At 41.0% G+C, this 15,909-nt stretch overlaps 1 protein-coding gene across 1 annotated transcript in view; it reads right to left on the bottom strand.

Annotated features, from left to right (window-relative positions):
* Positions 1-10,117: 10,117 nt before the first annotated feature.
* The window catches only part of SLC27A6 (solute carrier family 27 member 6), a 50,130-nt gene continuing 44,338 nt past the window's right edge, over positions 10,118-15,909 (bottom strand). Inside the window, exons 9-10 of the mRNA XM_084881403.1 lie at positions 14,614-14,744; positions 10,118-10,695 (exon numbers count right to left, since the gene is read on the bottom strand). Coding sequence (XP_084737529.1) covers positions 10,519-10,695; positions 14,614-14,744 — 308 coding nt within the window. The 3' untranslated portion in view covers positions 10,118-10,518. The remainder of the gene's footprint in view (positions 10,696-14,613; positions 14,745-15,909) is intronic.

Below are 15,909 nucleotides of genomic sequence, written 5' to 3'. Positions count from 1 at the left end.
AACTTTGCTTAAGGCAATTCTGTTCGGCAACTGCTTATGGAGTAGGGAAAAATTTGCTGGTAAAGACCAAGTCCCTGGTGACAGCTGAAAAATGAATATGAATTAGCAAAGCAGAGAAGGGCACACGGAAAGGGTAATCAATGCAGGGAGATATTGAAGAGATATATTTTAAGATCTTATCATGTGAGAAGCGAAGGAGAAATTTCTGCCTCTAATCAGACCAAAGTTTCTGACCTGATTCAGAATGAATGGATAATGATGCAGTTTACTATGATCAGAAGAAATACAGTATGTCAAAATATTGAGGTACATCAATATTTAAGAAATGACTTAGAAAAGAGGGCAAAGGACTTTGAGATCATTAATATTGAGAGCACCATCTGTGACGTGTGCTCACCTTGGCCGCCTGAGCAGGCCAGAAGAGAACCCAGAGAAAGTGATATCTGATAAGTCAAGAGATTTGCGTAAGTTCTCAACAATGTTAAATAACGCCTGTGAATCTAAACAGAGAATACTGAAAAGCCATTAGATTTAACATTTTGTTCATGATTAAGGAATTTCAGAGACATTATTATGGCATCCAAAATAAGATTTGAGTGAGTTAAGCTGCAAAGGAAGTGGAAATAACAAGGGCATAGCAGATTTTCAAGAATCTTGGCTTTTGAGATGGGGTGATAGCTCTCTAAAGGGATGCAAGGCTGAGGAAACGTGTTTTTTTTTTTTTTTTTTTTTTTTTTTTTTTTGTTTTTGTTTTATGTTGTTCCCCTTCCCCCAAGAAGAAATAAAGTTAGACATCTAGAAAGACCCTGAGGATTGGTAGGATAAATAGAGGAGAAAAAATGTATAGTTGATGGAGAAAATACCAAGTGAGAAAGAGAAGTCTTTTTTTTTTTTTTTTTTTAATATATTTTACAGAGAGGAAGGGAGAGGTATGAGAGTTAGAAACATTGATGAGAAAGAAACATCGATCAGCTGCCTCTTGCACATCCCCCACTGGGGATGTGCCCACAACCAAGGTACATGCCCTTGATCGGAATCAAACCTGGGACCTTTCAGTCCGCAGGTCAACACTCTATCCACTGAGCCAAACTAGTTTAAAAGAGAAAGAGAAGTCTTGATGGAAAGTAATGGGAAGTAGTTGCCATAAAACAGAAAGGCATTTTTAACATCGGAGGGTAGGCAAAGGTTGCTTAATGAAGATATAGATGGGAATATGTATGGAAGTTTAGCTGTGTAGATGATTTACGATCAGACCCTAAACTATGCAAGACATATTGATGAGCTGCAATCTCAAAACTCAGTTGAAGTTGATTTTAATACAAATGTTATAATTAAGAAAAATAAGATGATTTCTAATAGTCATCTGCATAATGAAGAGTCAAATAAGAAATGGAATTTGCAAACAAATCCACCAAGAAGATTTTATTTTATTTCATTTTTCTAAAATTAATAAAAACCCCATTCTCATTGATTTCAGAGAGAGGAAGGGAAAGGGAGAGAGAGAATCTTAGATTAGTTGACATACAAGCCCCTTACTGGGGATTGAGCCTGCAACCTGGACATGTGCCCTGACTAGGAACTAAACCCTTACCTCCTGGTTCATGGGTCAACGCTCAACCACTGAGCTACACTGGCCAGGTCCAAGGAGATTTTAAAGGAATCTTGTATACAGACGGAGTTCGAACGAAGATTACAGGCTGGAAGGGAGTTGCTGCTGTTCCACAAAGGCTATATTCTCACCAGTAAGACTACCCTTAGACATCCGGGACATCCTGTCCATCAGCCAAAGGAAGTGCCAGCAGCCAGCATAAGATGGATATTTGAGATGGCAGAAGTCAAAGAGGAAGACATGCCGAAAACTATGATACAAAGTAAGAGCTGAGAAAGGGTTTTTGAAGCATTCACTGCAATTCATTGTACCTGGTAATCTTGTCTATTTGTGACAGCCTTTGGGATTGAAATAGAGATCACACATCCTTATTTTCCGGGTTTGTGCCTGCTGTCGCAGCAATATTTCCTGTTGAGTGTTGGTCATACGGTGATCCCAGATTTAGGCACACCTGGTTGAACATTAAAACTAAGGAAGGTCATGCTGGCGTTGAGTGAATATGTCAATTTAGGACAGCTAAAAATTTTTAAAAATCAGATTGCCATGTCCATTGGTGTTTGCCCTAAGCCACTGCAGCCAATCTAATTTGACCTTGATGTGCTTGATGTGATGAGCTTAGCTGTTTAGACTACAGTAAATTGGCTAAGGCTGAACTCTTGACATGATGATAAAAAATCTAATCACAGAAAAAATGCCCAGGAGGCTGAAGAACCCCTCAGACAGTAAACATTCTCACAGTCTCTCCCAGTGGCTCCAGTGCCCTAGAAAGAAGTTATTTGCAGCCACAAGTGATCAGGCCAAGGATTCTATTAGCATTTCCCCCCCCCACCCCCCCGCCCCACACTATTTCCTTCTTAACCCTGGAAAACTAACTTATATTTTGAATATTATTTCTCGAAGATAAAATCAATGCAAAGTGCTCTATAGGCAGATTGGATTTTATCCTTTAGCTCCGTGATTCTCCAACTTTGGCACTAGGAACTCCCAGAGGGCTTGTTAAAACCGGGATTGCTGGGCCCTGCCCCCAGCGTTTGTTTCCGGAGGTCTGGAGTGGGGCCCGAGAACTGCATTTCTAACAAATTCCCAGGTGGTGCTGCCTCTGCTGGCCCAGAACCCGCCGGAGACCACTGCCTTGCTACTCAAAACACCTTCCTCCTGTGGTATCTGAGAAGCCCCGATTCCTTCTTCCCCCACCACACTGCTTCCTCGAAAATCCAAGTCTGCACTGAAGTCTCAGATCACTCCTGATTAACCAGGTGCTTTCAAGAGACCCTGGTGCCTAAAGGGTTCTTGTGAGAATTAAGTGAGAACATAGTAAGTTACAAGGCTACCAAGGTGCCTGATCAAAAACCCGCAAGTCCGCTGGTTACCAACACAATGCCTGAAGGAGGCAGATGAAGGGGAGCCCGTGAGAGCATCCCCCTCTGTGACTGTGCTCACCTTGGCCGCCTGAGCGGGCCAGAAAGAACTCACCTGCTGTCCCTGAAGCAACATCTCCTTCGTATCCTCATACGCTGGCAATTTTAGCCATCATTGGCACTTTTAGAGAATACTTAACAAAATCACACACACAAGAAACCATTGCTCCACTTAGCAGTTCTTAAGTATTGTAGGTCCTGGGCTCACCTTGAGAAACGGACATGTTTCCCAGGTAAATGCATACGATTTGTAGGGGCAGCAGTCAGAGGTCTCCCCAAGGGATCCATGCTTTCCAAATTCAGAACCTCTTGCTCTGCGTGCCCAGGCTGGTCCCTTCCTGGTGAAGAGCAGTTAGTTTCATGATTCTATCAGATGAAGGCTACTTCCGAGAGGATTTCAGCATCAGGACGGGGCAGGCTCCTACTGACCTGCCATAGTCGCTGTCTTCACCTCAACTTCTGCCTGCCCTTGAACGTGGCATCAGTGTTACTTTTAGCTATTGTGACAAAGTACCACAAACTTCGTGACTTTAAATAACACACACCTTGGATCCCACAGAAATCCTGACGTGGGTGTCAGCAGAGCTGCACGCCCTCTGCAGGCTCCAACGGGAACTGGCCTCCTGTTCCAGCATCCGGCGGCCACTTGCTTTCCTTGGCCTGTGGCAGCTGCCTCGGTCCTCAAGGCCAGCAGCCTACCTTCTTCATAGCTCCCTGCTCTCCTCTTCATAACTCTGGCTTTTGTTCATCTCCTGCTTTCCTCGTTCTCTTTGTAAGGGCTCCTTATTTCATTGGGTCCACCTGGATAATCCAAGATACCCTCCCATCTCAGTATTTTTAACTTAATTTATTGGTGAAGTCCCTTTGGTATGGAAGGGAACATAGTCACAGGTTCTGGGAAGTAGAACATAGGATGTGTGTCTACATTATTCTATCTGCTGGCAAAAGAAGAATTCTCTCATGTTATCTCCGTCCCTTTTTGCTTAGACGTGCAACAGGCAGTTCCTACCCACACTGCATCATGCGGCCTCCCAGGACTTTACTTGAACAGGGGTTCAGACCCCGCCCCCTCCTCCTCCATCAGGTTTCTGTGGTTTCTATTGTTCTTCTCTTTCCTGGTATTTGGTCTCAGACATCAGCCAGGGCTCAGAGCCCATTCTCTGGGAGTCGTACCAATACTAACTCTTTGGTATTTGCCTCCACCCACCTCCCAGTCTGGAGAACTGGATATTACCCTCAGAAAGAACAAACAGTGACTGCCTGAAGTTGCAGTAAACACGTCTGAAGCTCAGAAGCTGAGCTGACATTGTTGTGTTCTTCAATAGCTAAGAGGCGCCGGGACCGGTTTGGCTCAATGGATAGAGCATCGGCTTGGGGACTGAAAGGTCCCGGGTTTGATTCCGGTCAAGGGCATGCACCTTGGTTGCGGGCACATCCCCAGTAGGGGGTGTGCAAGAGGCAGCTGATCGATGACTCTCTCTCATCAATGTTCCTGACTCTCTATCTCCCTTTCTCTCTGTACAAAATCAATAAAATATATTTTAAAAAAATAGCTAAGAGGCCAACTCTGAGGTAATGGGTGCCTCTGGCCCAGCTGGTGGGGAGGGTAGTGAGGAAGGGAGAGGGGCGGAAGGGTGGTTACTGGGATAACTAGGAGGTGGATACAATGCAGCTTTGGTCTCAAACTCACAAGGACAAGGACAGGACACATGAGAGTGAGAGTGAATATTTGGAGGGGAAGCTCTTAAATTATGTGGAATTCTTAAAATTAGATGAATTGTGGGGTGAAAATGGCTCTCCTTGAGAGGAATAGCATTAAAGAGTTATATCCAGGCTAGAATAGAAACTCAGGTGGGAGAGACAAAAAGTGCCAGTTAATTAACCATTTTTAAAGTGTATGTGTAATTTTATTTATTGTAATTTTTCTTTTCTTTTTTTGTTACTCCTCACAAGAGGATATTTTTTCCATTGATTTTCAGAGATTGGACTATATGGGGGAGTAGGAGGGAGGGAGAGATACTGATTTTTCGATGTGAGAGAGACACATCTATTGGCTGATTCCCCGCAATGCCCCCAACTGGGGCCTGGAATCCAACCTGCAACCCAGTACCTGCCCTTGACTAGAATCAGACCTGCAACCCCTTCGCTGCATAGGCAAATGCTCCAACCACTGAGCAACACCAGCCAGGTCTGTGATTTTAAAAGTGTATATATATATATATGTTAAGTTTAAAATTTTGTAAATGCTATGAGAAACGAAATGTGTTGGGGAAGGAAAGAATCACTCACATTTGTACAGCCTGTTCTCTTCCAGTCACATGGTGCTTGCAAAGTTTTACCTTAGGAAAAAGTAAAACAAAACACATATCCAGAGAACGTGTCCTCATCATAGTCTCCCCTTGTTATTGAAGACTTTCTATTGTAAACCTCAGATGCTGCCAGATAGTATGGAAGGGAGTTTTCTTTCTCTCTTTTTCTTAAGTTGATATTTTTATATTGTTACTAAAGAATTACTCGTGTTTTTGCTAGAAAATGATTCATTTGACTACAAAACCCTATTTGATCTAAATGTCTTTTCATATAGCACACAAATAGGTCAAGTATGTCTTCTTTTTGGATTTAAAGAGGCTAGAAAGTTATTTTAATGCAAATAATAAACAATGGATCAATCATAGATTTTTAAAAAGTTTAATAGTTGGTTGACTTATCAATCATTAAAATATTTGAGTAATGCAGGATTAAGAAGAGTAGTTTTTTAAAATGGAAGATTTATTTAAAAATTTTTATGGAATTTGCCAAAACTGGTTTGGCTCAGTGGATAGAGCTTCAGCCTCCAAACTGAAAGGTCCCAGGTTCAATTCCGGTCAAGGGCATGTACCTTGGTTGCGGCCACATCCCCAGGGGGGTGTGCAGGAGGCAGCTGATGGATGTTTCTCTCTCATCCATGTTTCTAACTCTCTGTCCCTCTCTCTTCCTCTCTGTAAAAAATTAATAAAATATATTTAAAACAAATAAAAAAAATAAAGAAAAATTTATGGAATTTATTGGGGTGACATTGGTTTAGAGAAAATAATTCAAGTTTCTAAAAATGTCCAAATTTATTCAAAACTAGAGGCCTGGTGCACAAAATTCGTACACCTGGTGTGGGAAAGGTCCCTCAGCCTGGCCTGCGCCCTCTCGCAGTCTGGGAGCCCATCGGGATGTGCGGCTGATGGCTCGGTGGGCCTACGCCATCAGTGGGACTCCTTAGCACTGCCATGGAAATGGGAGAGGCTCCCACCACTGCTGCTGTGCTCCCCAGCTGTGAGCCCGGCTTCTGGCTGAGTGGTGCTCCCCTGTGGGAGCGCATTCACCACCAGGGGGCAGCTCCTGCATTGAGTATCTGCCTCCTGGTGGTCAGTGTGCATCATAGTGAATGATCATTCTGCCACTTGGTCATTTGCATATTAGCCTTTTATTATGTAGGATACGCTGTAGATGAGGCCCCCTAGAACCATAAGAAATGCAAAAAATTCACTGTTAACTCATTCTCGAATTGCCCCCACTTAAAATCAAAATGCCCCCCTGTGGGGCGTGTGCTGCACCTTGGGAACCAGTGGGCGTGACACTTGTCCTCTCTGAGCTTCATTTCTGAGTACATCCTCATAGACCATGGGAACTGTAATCTCTTCTCCGCCTGCCTCACTGGGTTGCCATGAGGAGGTTGAGCTAATAAACCTAGAAATGTTTCATCCAGTAATTCACGTCTAAACGGGAAGGGGCTGCTGTTTTTAAGCTCACAGATACCCTCGCAGGTAGCAGGTGCTGACTAGGGGAGGAGGGCCTGATTGTCTCCTGGACTGTAGCTAGGGAAGCTTTGCAGAGGGCTCCGCAGGCCTCGGTGGGGCGGCTCTGGCCAGCAGCCCTGTAGCGGTGGTCCTCCCTGGAGGCGCTGGCAGGGGCAGGGAGCTAGGGGGGCCCTGGGGGGCGGTGAGGCCGAAGGGGAGTAACTGTCAAACCTTCCCGCTGGGCGCCCTTCTTTAAATTGTACCTGGCTGTTTTGCAGCTGTGCCTTTCGGGGCGGGGCTCCCATCTCCTGGAGCGGGTGGGGGCCGGGCAGGCTGGGAGGGCAGGTTTAGCCACCCTGCAGAGGTGGTGCTGCTGCTGTGGGGAGGCGGGGGGAGGGAGGGAGAGAAAGGGTCTGACCCTGGGGGGCCGCTCAGGCCTGCCTCCACCCTGGTCTGGAGTTGTAGGGAGGAGAGGTATGCCCAGCCCCAGCGGAGGGGCCCTGGGTGCCTCGGGGTGCTGACGGGTGGTCCCCGGCATGCTCTTGTCTTGGGCGCCCCTGTGGCTGGGAAGAGACTGGGAGTCGGAGGTGTGGACTGCAGCTACTCCCGAGGCTGGCTCTTCTCCCCGTCTGGTCAGCCGCCCTGTCCCCCTGGGGGTAGGGTGTCCGTGCCGGGAGACTGGAAGAGCTCCCTGTGGCTGCTTCCTCTTCCTGCTTTGCACTGACCTCAGACTCCCGGGAACTTGGTTCAGGCCCCCTGCCCCCTGCTGTGTGCCCATCAATATGCAAATTGGTTGTTATGGGGACACCATCAGGGACAAATTAGCATATTACCTCTTTATATGTATAGATTATATGTATAGATAAGAGAAACACATACTAAAAGTACACTTAGCCTCTGTTTTCACTTATCAGATTGGGAAGATTCAAGTTTCACAACAGTTGGCAAGGGAATGGGGAAACAGGCCCTCGCATACTGCTGATAAGAATGTAGAATTATGTAACCCACAGGGACCAGTTTAGCTATATCTATCTACATCACCGAAACGGGCCCAGCCATCTCACTTCTGGGAAGTTATTCAACTGCTGCACCTGGACAGTCACCGGAAGAAATATTTACAAGGCCACGGATTTGGGCGCTATCTGTAGTAACACAATATTGGAAACAATCCAAGACTGCATTAATAGGAGGCTACTTATAAAGTGATACATGCAGCAAAAACCACTATGAAAAGTAGGAAGCTCTCCATATACATGCTTAAATGGAACACTTCAGGTACAGAATAGTATTTTAGATGCTTAAAATATGCCCAGAAATGAAAACATGCATTCATATTTACTGTATCTTCACAAAGAAACACTGAACGCTTCCCCAGGAAATGTATAAAGTAAAAAGTGTTTATTCAGGGTAGGAGACAGTCCGGAAGCAACTAAGACTTACCACGGCACCTTTTCATCTTGTCTTATTTATATGCTACTTTACTTAAATCAAGATGGTTTGTGTAAAACAAAATATAAATCAAATATTTAAATTCTCTCTTTACTCCACTTTTGCCTCAAGGTTTTTATTTCTCTGTCCCTGTTAGTGAAAAATTTCATAAAAGAATTATCTCCACTTGCTCACCCATCACTCACTCTTCAACCTGCTGGATCTACTCTTGCTGCCTCCCCACCAGTCAAAAACTCCTCTGGCTGAGGTCCTTAACCACATCCACTGTGACAAAGCCATGCAACACTTTCTGACCTTATCATTCTAGACTATTGACTGCCTCCTTGATGGGTCGGTGACCCTATGGTGCTCATTCTCCTCCCACTTCTGATTACTCCTGTTTCCACTCCTCCCTGAGCTCTCACTGTAGTTTTTCTCACACTGGCTCTCTGGGCTGGTCCCGGGTCATCTTTTATTCTGCTACTAGGACTTCTCCTCAATCTCCTTAACTCTAAATATCGTACTTATGTGGCACCAACATCTTATCTCTGACGCAGACCACCCACTGAACTCTAGCATCCCATATTCACACGTTTGGGTGTATACGTGGCTGTGGGTGGCTATCTCCATGTTAACCTGGACACAGCAGAACTAGTTCCCACCATCCTCACCAGCCAAACACTTATTGTTCCCCAGTTACCTTCATTTCAGCAAATAAAATCACTTCCCACTTAGTTGTTTAAATAGAAACCTAAGAGGTAATTCACTTCCTTTCTCTTAACTCCTTATCCAATCTATTATTAAATCTAGTCAATTATACTTAGAGACTATATCTTCATCTGTATACTTGTGTGTGTTTTCCCCCACTACTCCAATTTGATCTCTCGCCTGCACCACAATAACAACATATCTGTCAGGGTTCTCCAAAGAAACAGAATCAACAAGATTATCTATCTTTAAAGGAATTGGCTCATACAATTGAAAGGCCTGGCAAGTCAGAAATCTCTAGGGTAAGCTATGAAATACACATCTGTGCAATACATTCACAGCAACATCTGGACTAGTGTTTGCCCAACTAGACACATCATAGCCCACCCAAGATGACACATAAAACCAAAACGAGTAATTCTAATTAGTTTCCTATTTCCATGTTAACCTCATTTCCCGATCAGATTCCCACACAACACTTGGCATAACCCTTCTAATCGTGTCTCTTCCATGATTAAACTATTCCCATTGCTTCTCATTGCACTTGAAATAAAATCCAACACTTTGCCTACAGGTTCATCTTCCAGTTGTGTTCTCTCCTCTGCATTTACCACGCTCCAGCCATTTGGAGTACTGGCTGTGCACCCAGCATGCCAAATTCTTTCCTATGCTAGGGCCTCTGCATATACCTCTCAGATGTGATACGGATTTGTGAAGGAATAAATAACAAATAGTCCCCTCCTATGCAAGATAGCTCACTTTGTTAAGTGTCATTCTCATGGCTGAAGAACCCTGGAGCCTGGTGCTTTCGGATTGAGGTAAGTGCTAATTACACTGTCCTTGTAGGACATTTCCCATTTAACCACTCACAAACCTGCCATGCTCAGTGCCCATTCTGCCTCTGATCCTGGTGTCAATGCCTGTTATTCTAGTCGCTTCTCTCCATGTATTATTAGTGGTTCCTTCAGCTCTATTTGATTTTATTGTGAATTTGATCCCATTTATATATCTTCAAAAATCCCTAAATCCTTTGGACTTACCTGTTTTCCCGCTTTGAAGTTTTATATTTCTTCTACCATTTTAATGTGAGCTTAAGATGAGGAAGATGGGAGTGCATGCATTTAGTCAGTCAGGTTCCTTTGACTGTGAATTTATCATTCAAAACATCAGAACAGAACCTCAAAACATATTAATGAAGATGGTTTTATTGAATTACAGGACAGGGCACATAAAAATTAAGTATTTGAGTAATTTAATTATTCAAAACTAGAAACTTTAAATGTTAAAAAGTACATTTTTAGTAAGTATCTAGACAATAGCTACTTATTTATTAAGAGTTTTGTGATTAAGGCAAATATTTAGTTATGCATTGAATCCCCATATTCCCCATATAGGTAAAAAAAGATGATTAAAATCTGTTATTAAAGCAAATTAAAGTTAATTAAAGAAAAGCTATTGCATAATAAGGAAATACCGCACGGGCTTAATGAATGTCAGATCCTCTCCTCCATTTCATGCTGAAGAACCACATACTCTCCTCTCACCTCTCCTAAGAAAGCATTTGAAAACGCTGTGCATAAAAGAAACCTTAAAGTTTGATCTCACCTAACATTATTTGATCATAAAGTTCTTTGGTCAAAGGAACGTAAGTTTTTTTCAAGTTATCCATGAAGTAAAGCGGATCAGAAATTTTCAATGGACTAAATCCTTCTTGCACCAACTGAAACTTCTTTGGTTTGAATGTCCCTGTTGTTTCCATCTTTTCCTATAAAGTAGTTACCAGGATTAGTGGAATCATTAAATATGATATATACCACAAAAGTAACATGTTTAACAATATAGACTATAAAGAGTTACAACATTTTCAGACCCAATGGCCATCTCTACTTATTACTACTAATAAAACATTAGAAATTAAAAATTTGGCCTCTAGCCGGGACCGGTTTGGCTCAGTGGATAGAGCGTCGGCCTGCGGACTGAAAGGTCCCTGGTTCGATTCCGGTTAAGGGCATGTACTAGTTGCGGGCACATCCCCAGTGCGGGGTGTGCAAGAGGCAGCTGGTCGATGTTTCTCTCTCATCGATGTTTCTAACTCTCTGTCCCTCTCAATTCCTCTCTGTGTAAAATCAATAAAATATATTAAAAAAATAAATAAATAAAAAATAAAAATTTGGCCTCTAAACATTTAAATCTTTAGCTTGATTTAGCTGTGAACTTTGTTCAACATATAAAAACTATGAACATAGTTAATAACTGACTACAACGGATTATAAATATGTCTAAGACACATAGGTTTTTCTCCTCAATTCAGTGTCAATATAATTATGTACAGAGAATGCTGTTAAACACGAAGATAAAGCATGGAAAAGACAGATATCTATTCCATAAGGCAGGTTACTATAACAACCAGGGGGAGTGAAGAATGATCTAAAACTTGAGTTTCCAAGCTGTTCACTGAGGTGCATTGTGGTACCTCAGTGAATTTCTAGGGTTTCCACAGAATATTTTAAATTTTCAAAATGAACCCAGTGCCATCTGTTAGTCACCACTTAGAAACAACTACTCTAATGTTAGTTTGCGTTACATTCATTTCAGTAATGTCATGTCTTTGTGAAACAGTTTTCAGTGGGGCTGTGATAAAAAGAAAATCCAAATCAACATGAACATGGAATTAGGTTGGGTTTGTTCAGTCCGATCTAATTCCAAAATTTGAAGAGTTGTGCAACACCAAACGTACACATCTTTATTTCTGCGGTTATTTGAAAATGAGATAAAAGTATTTTTATTTCACTTTATGTGCATTATTTTTTCAAATGGCAACTAATTTGTTAGACCCAAATACTTGTCAATTTGTTTTGGCCTAACCGCTGAATAAACAAATGTTTAGGTTTTTTTTTTTTTTGGTCCAAGAGTGTCATAAAATAATTACTGAGACATTAAAGATACCACGAATCTAGAAAGTTTAAAAAGCTCGTTTTAAGGGATTTAAAGGAGATAAGAGGGAATCTCTGGCAGTTTCCAGCATGGAGAGGCAACCTTGTTTAAATCAGTGACATGTGGAGTCTGTAAGGAGTTCTATGAGTAACTTGGTTGTTTTGATTTATACTTCTAAACAAGTACTAGACTCAACTTCTCTTTGAACCTCTTTCCCTGACCTCATGCATTCTCTCCCCGCTCCTACCAAACATCTCAGAATCTTTGATTATAATACTTCCTAAGGATAAATTTCTGGGAATAAAATCACTATGGCAAAATATATGCAAATTCTAATAGTCTGATCACATATTAGCACATAGTTTCCTAGAGAGGTTATAACAATTTGTGTTTCAAAATTAAAGGATCAATTTAATTTCTCCCAGCCATACTAAATAATAAAACATTTAAAATTTTCTTGTAAATTTATTGGCAAGAGAATTCTTTTAAAATTAGTGCTAACCAGATTTTTAATAAAATAATTGTTTTACTCATTTTTTCAGAAGATACTTTTTTGTCAGATACTTTTGTTTATATCAGATCATAACTCATTTATTAAATAAATATTTTGACAACGAAGTGTCATGCATTATTCTAACTATAGTAAATACTGTATTAAACATAACAGTCATGGCCCAAATACTTTTAGGTGCTTAATGATGCTAAAATACTTTCTAAATTTGTATAACACTGATATAGTCTTCTAGAGGAGTCCTATGCCAAAATACTTCTTCTGTTTAATAACAATGAATTTAAGTAGTCCCAAGAGAAAATATTTAAAATATTATGATTTCTCAACTTCCTACTTCATTAAAATACATTGTTTCCAGTGGGATTGGGAGGGTTAGGAGGGAGCTGGGTGTGGTCATGAAAGGACCACATGGAAGGATCCTTGTGTATGAAATTGTTCATATCCTGACTGTGGCCATTGATAAAGCTACACAGCTAATAAACGTGTGTGGAACTTAAGACTGAAGGGGTTAAGAACAAGCCTCCCAAAGGTATGCCACTTTGGCATGTGAATTATTTTGAAGGCAAATGAGACCCTGAGGACTCATGAGAAAATTTATGTCTCCCTTAAAGAATTTAAATTAGGGGCCTACCCATAATAAGTTATCACCAGAAATAACATTTTACGACCTATCTATATGGCAGGGCAAATTCCTAATTACTGAATGCCTGTTCTTACTGTCTTGGAAACGGACTTCCTCCTCTGTGAAGCTCCAATGAACCTTACCTCATCCTTAGCTCAGAATGCCACATGTACCTCATCTTAACTTTGTCACTAAGGCTCTCATGTATGTGGGTTCCCAGATGTATGTATGCATAAAATTTGGTTATTTTCTCTTGGTAATCTGTCTCATGAAAATTTAATTATTAGACCAGCTGGAAGAACCGAGACTAGAGGAACATTTCTTCCTCCCACACCACACACACACACACACACACACACACACACACAACACATATGCACACACAACACATGCACACACAACACATATACACACAGCACACACACATACAATACACACACATGCACACACATGCACGCTAGTACAAGTAAAACAGAAAAGTTTAAAAAGATGGCCAAATTGTATCAATGTCAATATCAGTTTGGAAACATGTTACCATTGGCGATAACCAGGTAAACAGTACATAGGATCTTTTCTGTATTATTTCTTACAACTGCATGTGAATCAGTTAAAAATGTGTTATTTCTGCTTCATATTTACTTACCTTTAGTATTTCAGATGATATGAAAATAATCTGAGATAATGTATGTAAAAGCTCTTAAAAGAAAAATATCATGTAAATGAAAGATGTATTTATGACAGGTCCGATGTTATGTCCCATTGACCAAGCACTCACTTGACCATAAGGACTGCTTAGCAAATGCTTTAAGAATAAATATGATCCCATCTATCATGCTATTAGAAATATAACAGCAATATGATAAATGTACCCAGAAAAATTGTGTGATTGGACGTTGAGAGATGATGAGTACTAGATTTGGAAAATTTAATTTAAAGCATAATATTAAATAGATGAATGGCTGATGAAATGAGCAAGCAAAATTACTCAGTAGCTGAATAAATGTGTTTTTATTTTTGTTGTGTTTTAGTCTAGTTATCAACAAGAGAAAAAGCCCATTTCTCAAAACAAATAAATGCAGAATTCCTCCAAAATATAAAATCCCAGATGGGTTCTGTGGCAATCCTTATAGCCAAGTCATTGCTTGGCCAATGGGCCATGTCATCTCAACTGTCATAAATATGTATTTCATGTACATGATATTTTGGACAGAATGAGGACAAAGATTAAAAGCAAAATTGCTTAAAGCCAATTCCCTTTAGGTTCTGTACACCTCCTATAGACACCTTGATGTCAGCTTGGTGGAACCCCATTTTGGGCACACAGCATGAAATGTTCTCAGAAGGCATGTGTAAAATGTGGTTTTCGGTTGCCGCTGTCTCTGAGATCTTGACCCAACAGGGAGGGAGCAATTCTACAACTAGGACAAAGACAAAGACAGCCTAGCATGTCATCATGCTCCCCCTTCTATAATTATTCAATAAAAATTTGGCTTTTCATCGCTCTTCAAATTCTCCAATATAAATAAAATGTACATATTAGCTAAAAGATAAAATCTTATTTTATAATTAATCTCCTAGATTCCTGGTTTTTAAATTTAATGGATAAGTAAAATTACCTGAATTCTTAAAAATCGTGGGCAGGCATAAGCTGGTAGAAATGTTACAACTTGTTCATAAACTTTTTCCAAGTCTAAAGACTTATTTGGTTTTAATGTAATAGAGGCCATTCCTGCTTTTCCTTCACAATCTGAAAAAGAAGTTTGAAATAGAGTCTATTTACAAGTACTAGGTGCATTTTAAAAATAGTCCTGCATACTATTGTTGTCAAGGGAGACATTACACATATTGCAGCAATGACAATGCAACGGTAACATAAATGAGTGGGTCCTTCCCTGAGCATAACGTTCTATCCCCTAGAAATAATTTAGGAACAAGGAAGGGCAGAGTCTAATCCTAAATATCTGCACTACAATAATGAAATAGATGGAATGGAAAACACCGTCAATGACCCATAATTTGCATCTTGCCACCACTAGTATAAAATATTAAGAAGAAATATGTATTAAGAAGAGAAATGTCCATAATAAGCATCAATGCAAATAACAAAGGGCGTGTCTTTATTCCGAGGCTGGTGTTGTCCTCGCTACATCCACAGATCGCCTCCTGCGTGCCATGCCACCCGTGGGAGTTCCCGGGGGACCGGAGTCTCCCGCAGCCTTTCCCCAGCACCCAGTGGCTGGCTCTCAGAGTAACATCCCTTCCTCTACTCCCCTATCCACCCGACAATACTGTCAGTTAAAAAAAAAGAAAAAGAAAAAAAAAAAAGACAGTGATGAGGAGTCCCGTGATTTCAAGTTGGTCACTTTAAAAAATATATATATATTTTTATTGATTTTTCACAGAGAGGAAGAGAGAGGGATAGAGAGTTAGAAACATCGATGAGAGAGAATCATCGACCAGCTGCCTCTTGCACACCCCCTACTGGGGATGTACCAGCAACCAAGGTACATGCCCTTGACCAGAATCAAACCCGGGACCTTTCAGTCCGCAGGCTGACGCTCTATCCACTGAGCCAAACCGGTTTCAGCAAGTTGGTCACTTTTATTTGTCATTTCCACCATGACGATACAGTCCTCACATGCATTTTTATAAAGATAAGTGAGGCTAAACAATTTAAAAATATTTTTAAGAGGTTCAACTTAACTACGAGTCAGTGTTCTTAAACATTTAAACTAGAACAAGTTTCTGTTTAGTGGCATGCATAAACTCGTCTGAAAGAGATAAATAATAGACTATTGAAAAGCAGTGAGTCACTGACCAGAATGTTTGAGCTCTGCTTAAAAACAAACACATACATTAAAATTCAATGGGAAAAAAATCAACCCACACTAAAATAAAAAGCAAAAATCATA

This window comes from Pipistrellus hanaki, assembly GCF_964339955.1.
Source record: "Pipistrellus hanaki genome assembly, chromosome: 4".
NCBI lineage: Eukaryota > Metazoa > Chordata > Mammalia > Chiroptera > Vespertilionidae > Pipistrellus > Pipistrellus hanaki.
Note: the sequence above shows the minus strand (reverse complement) of the source record. Positions and strands in the feature narration are given on the sequence as shown.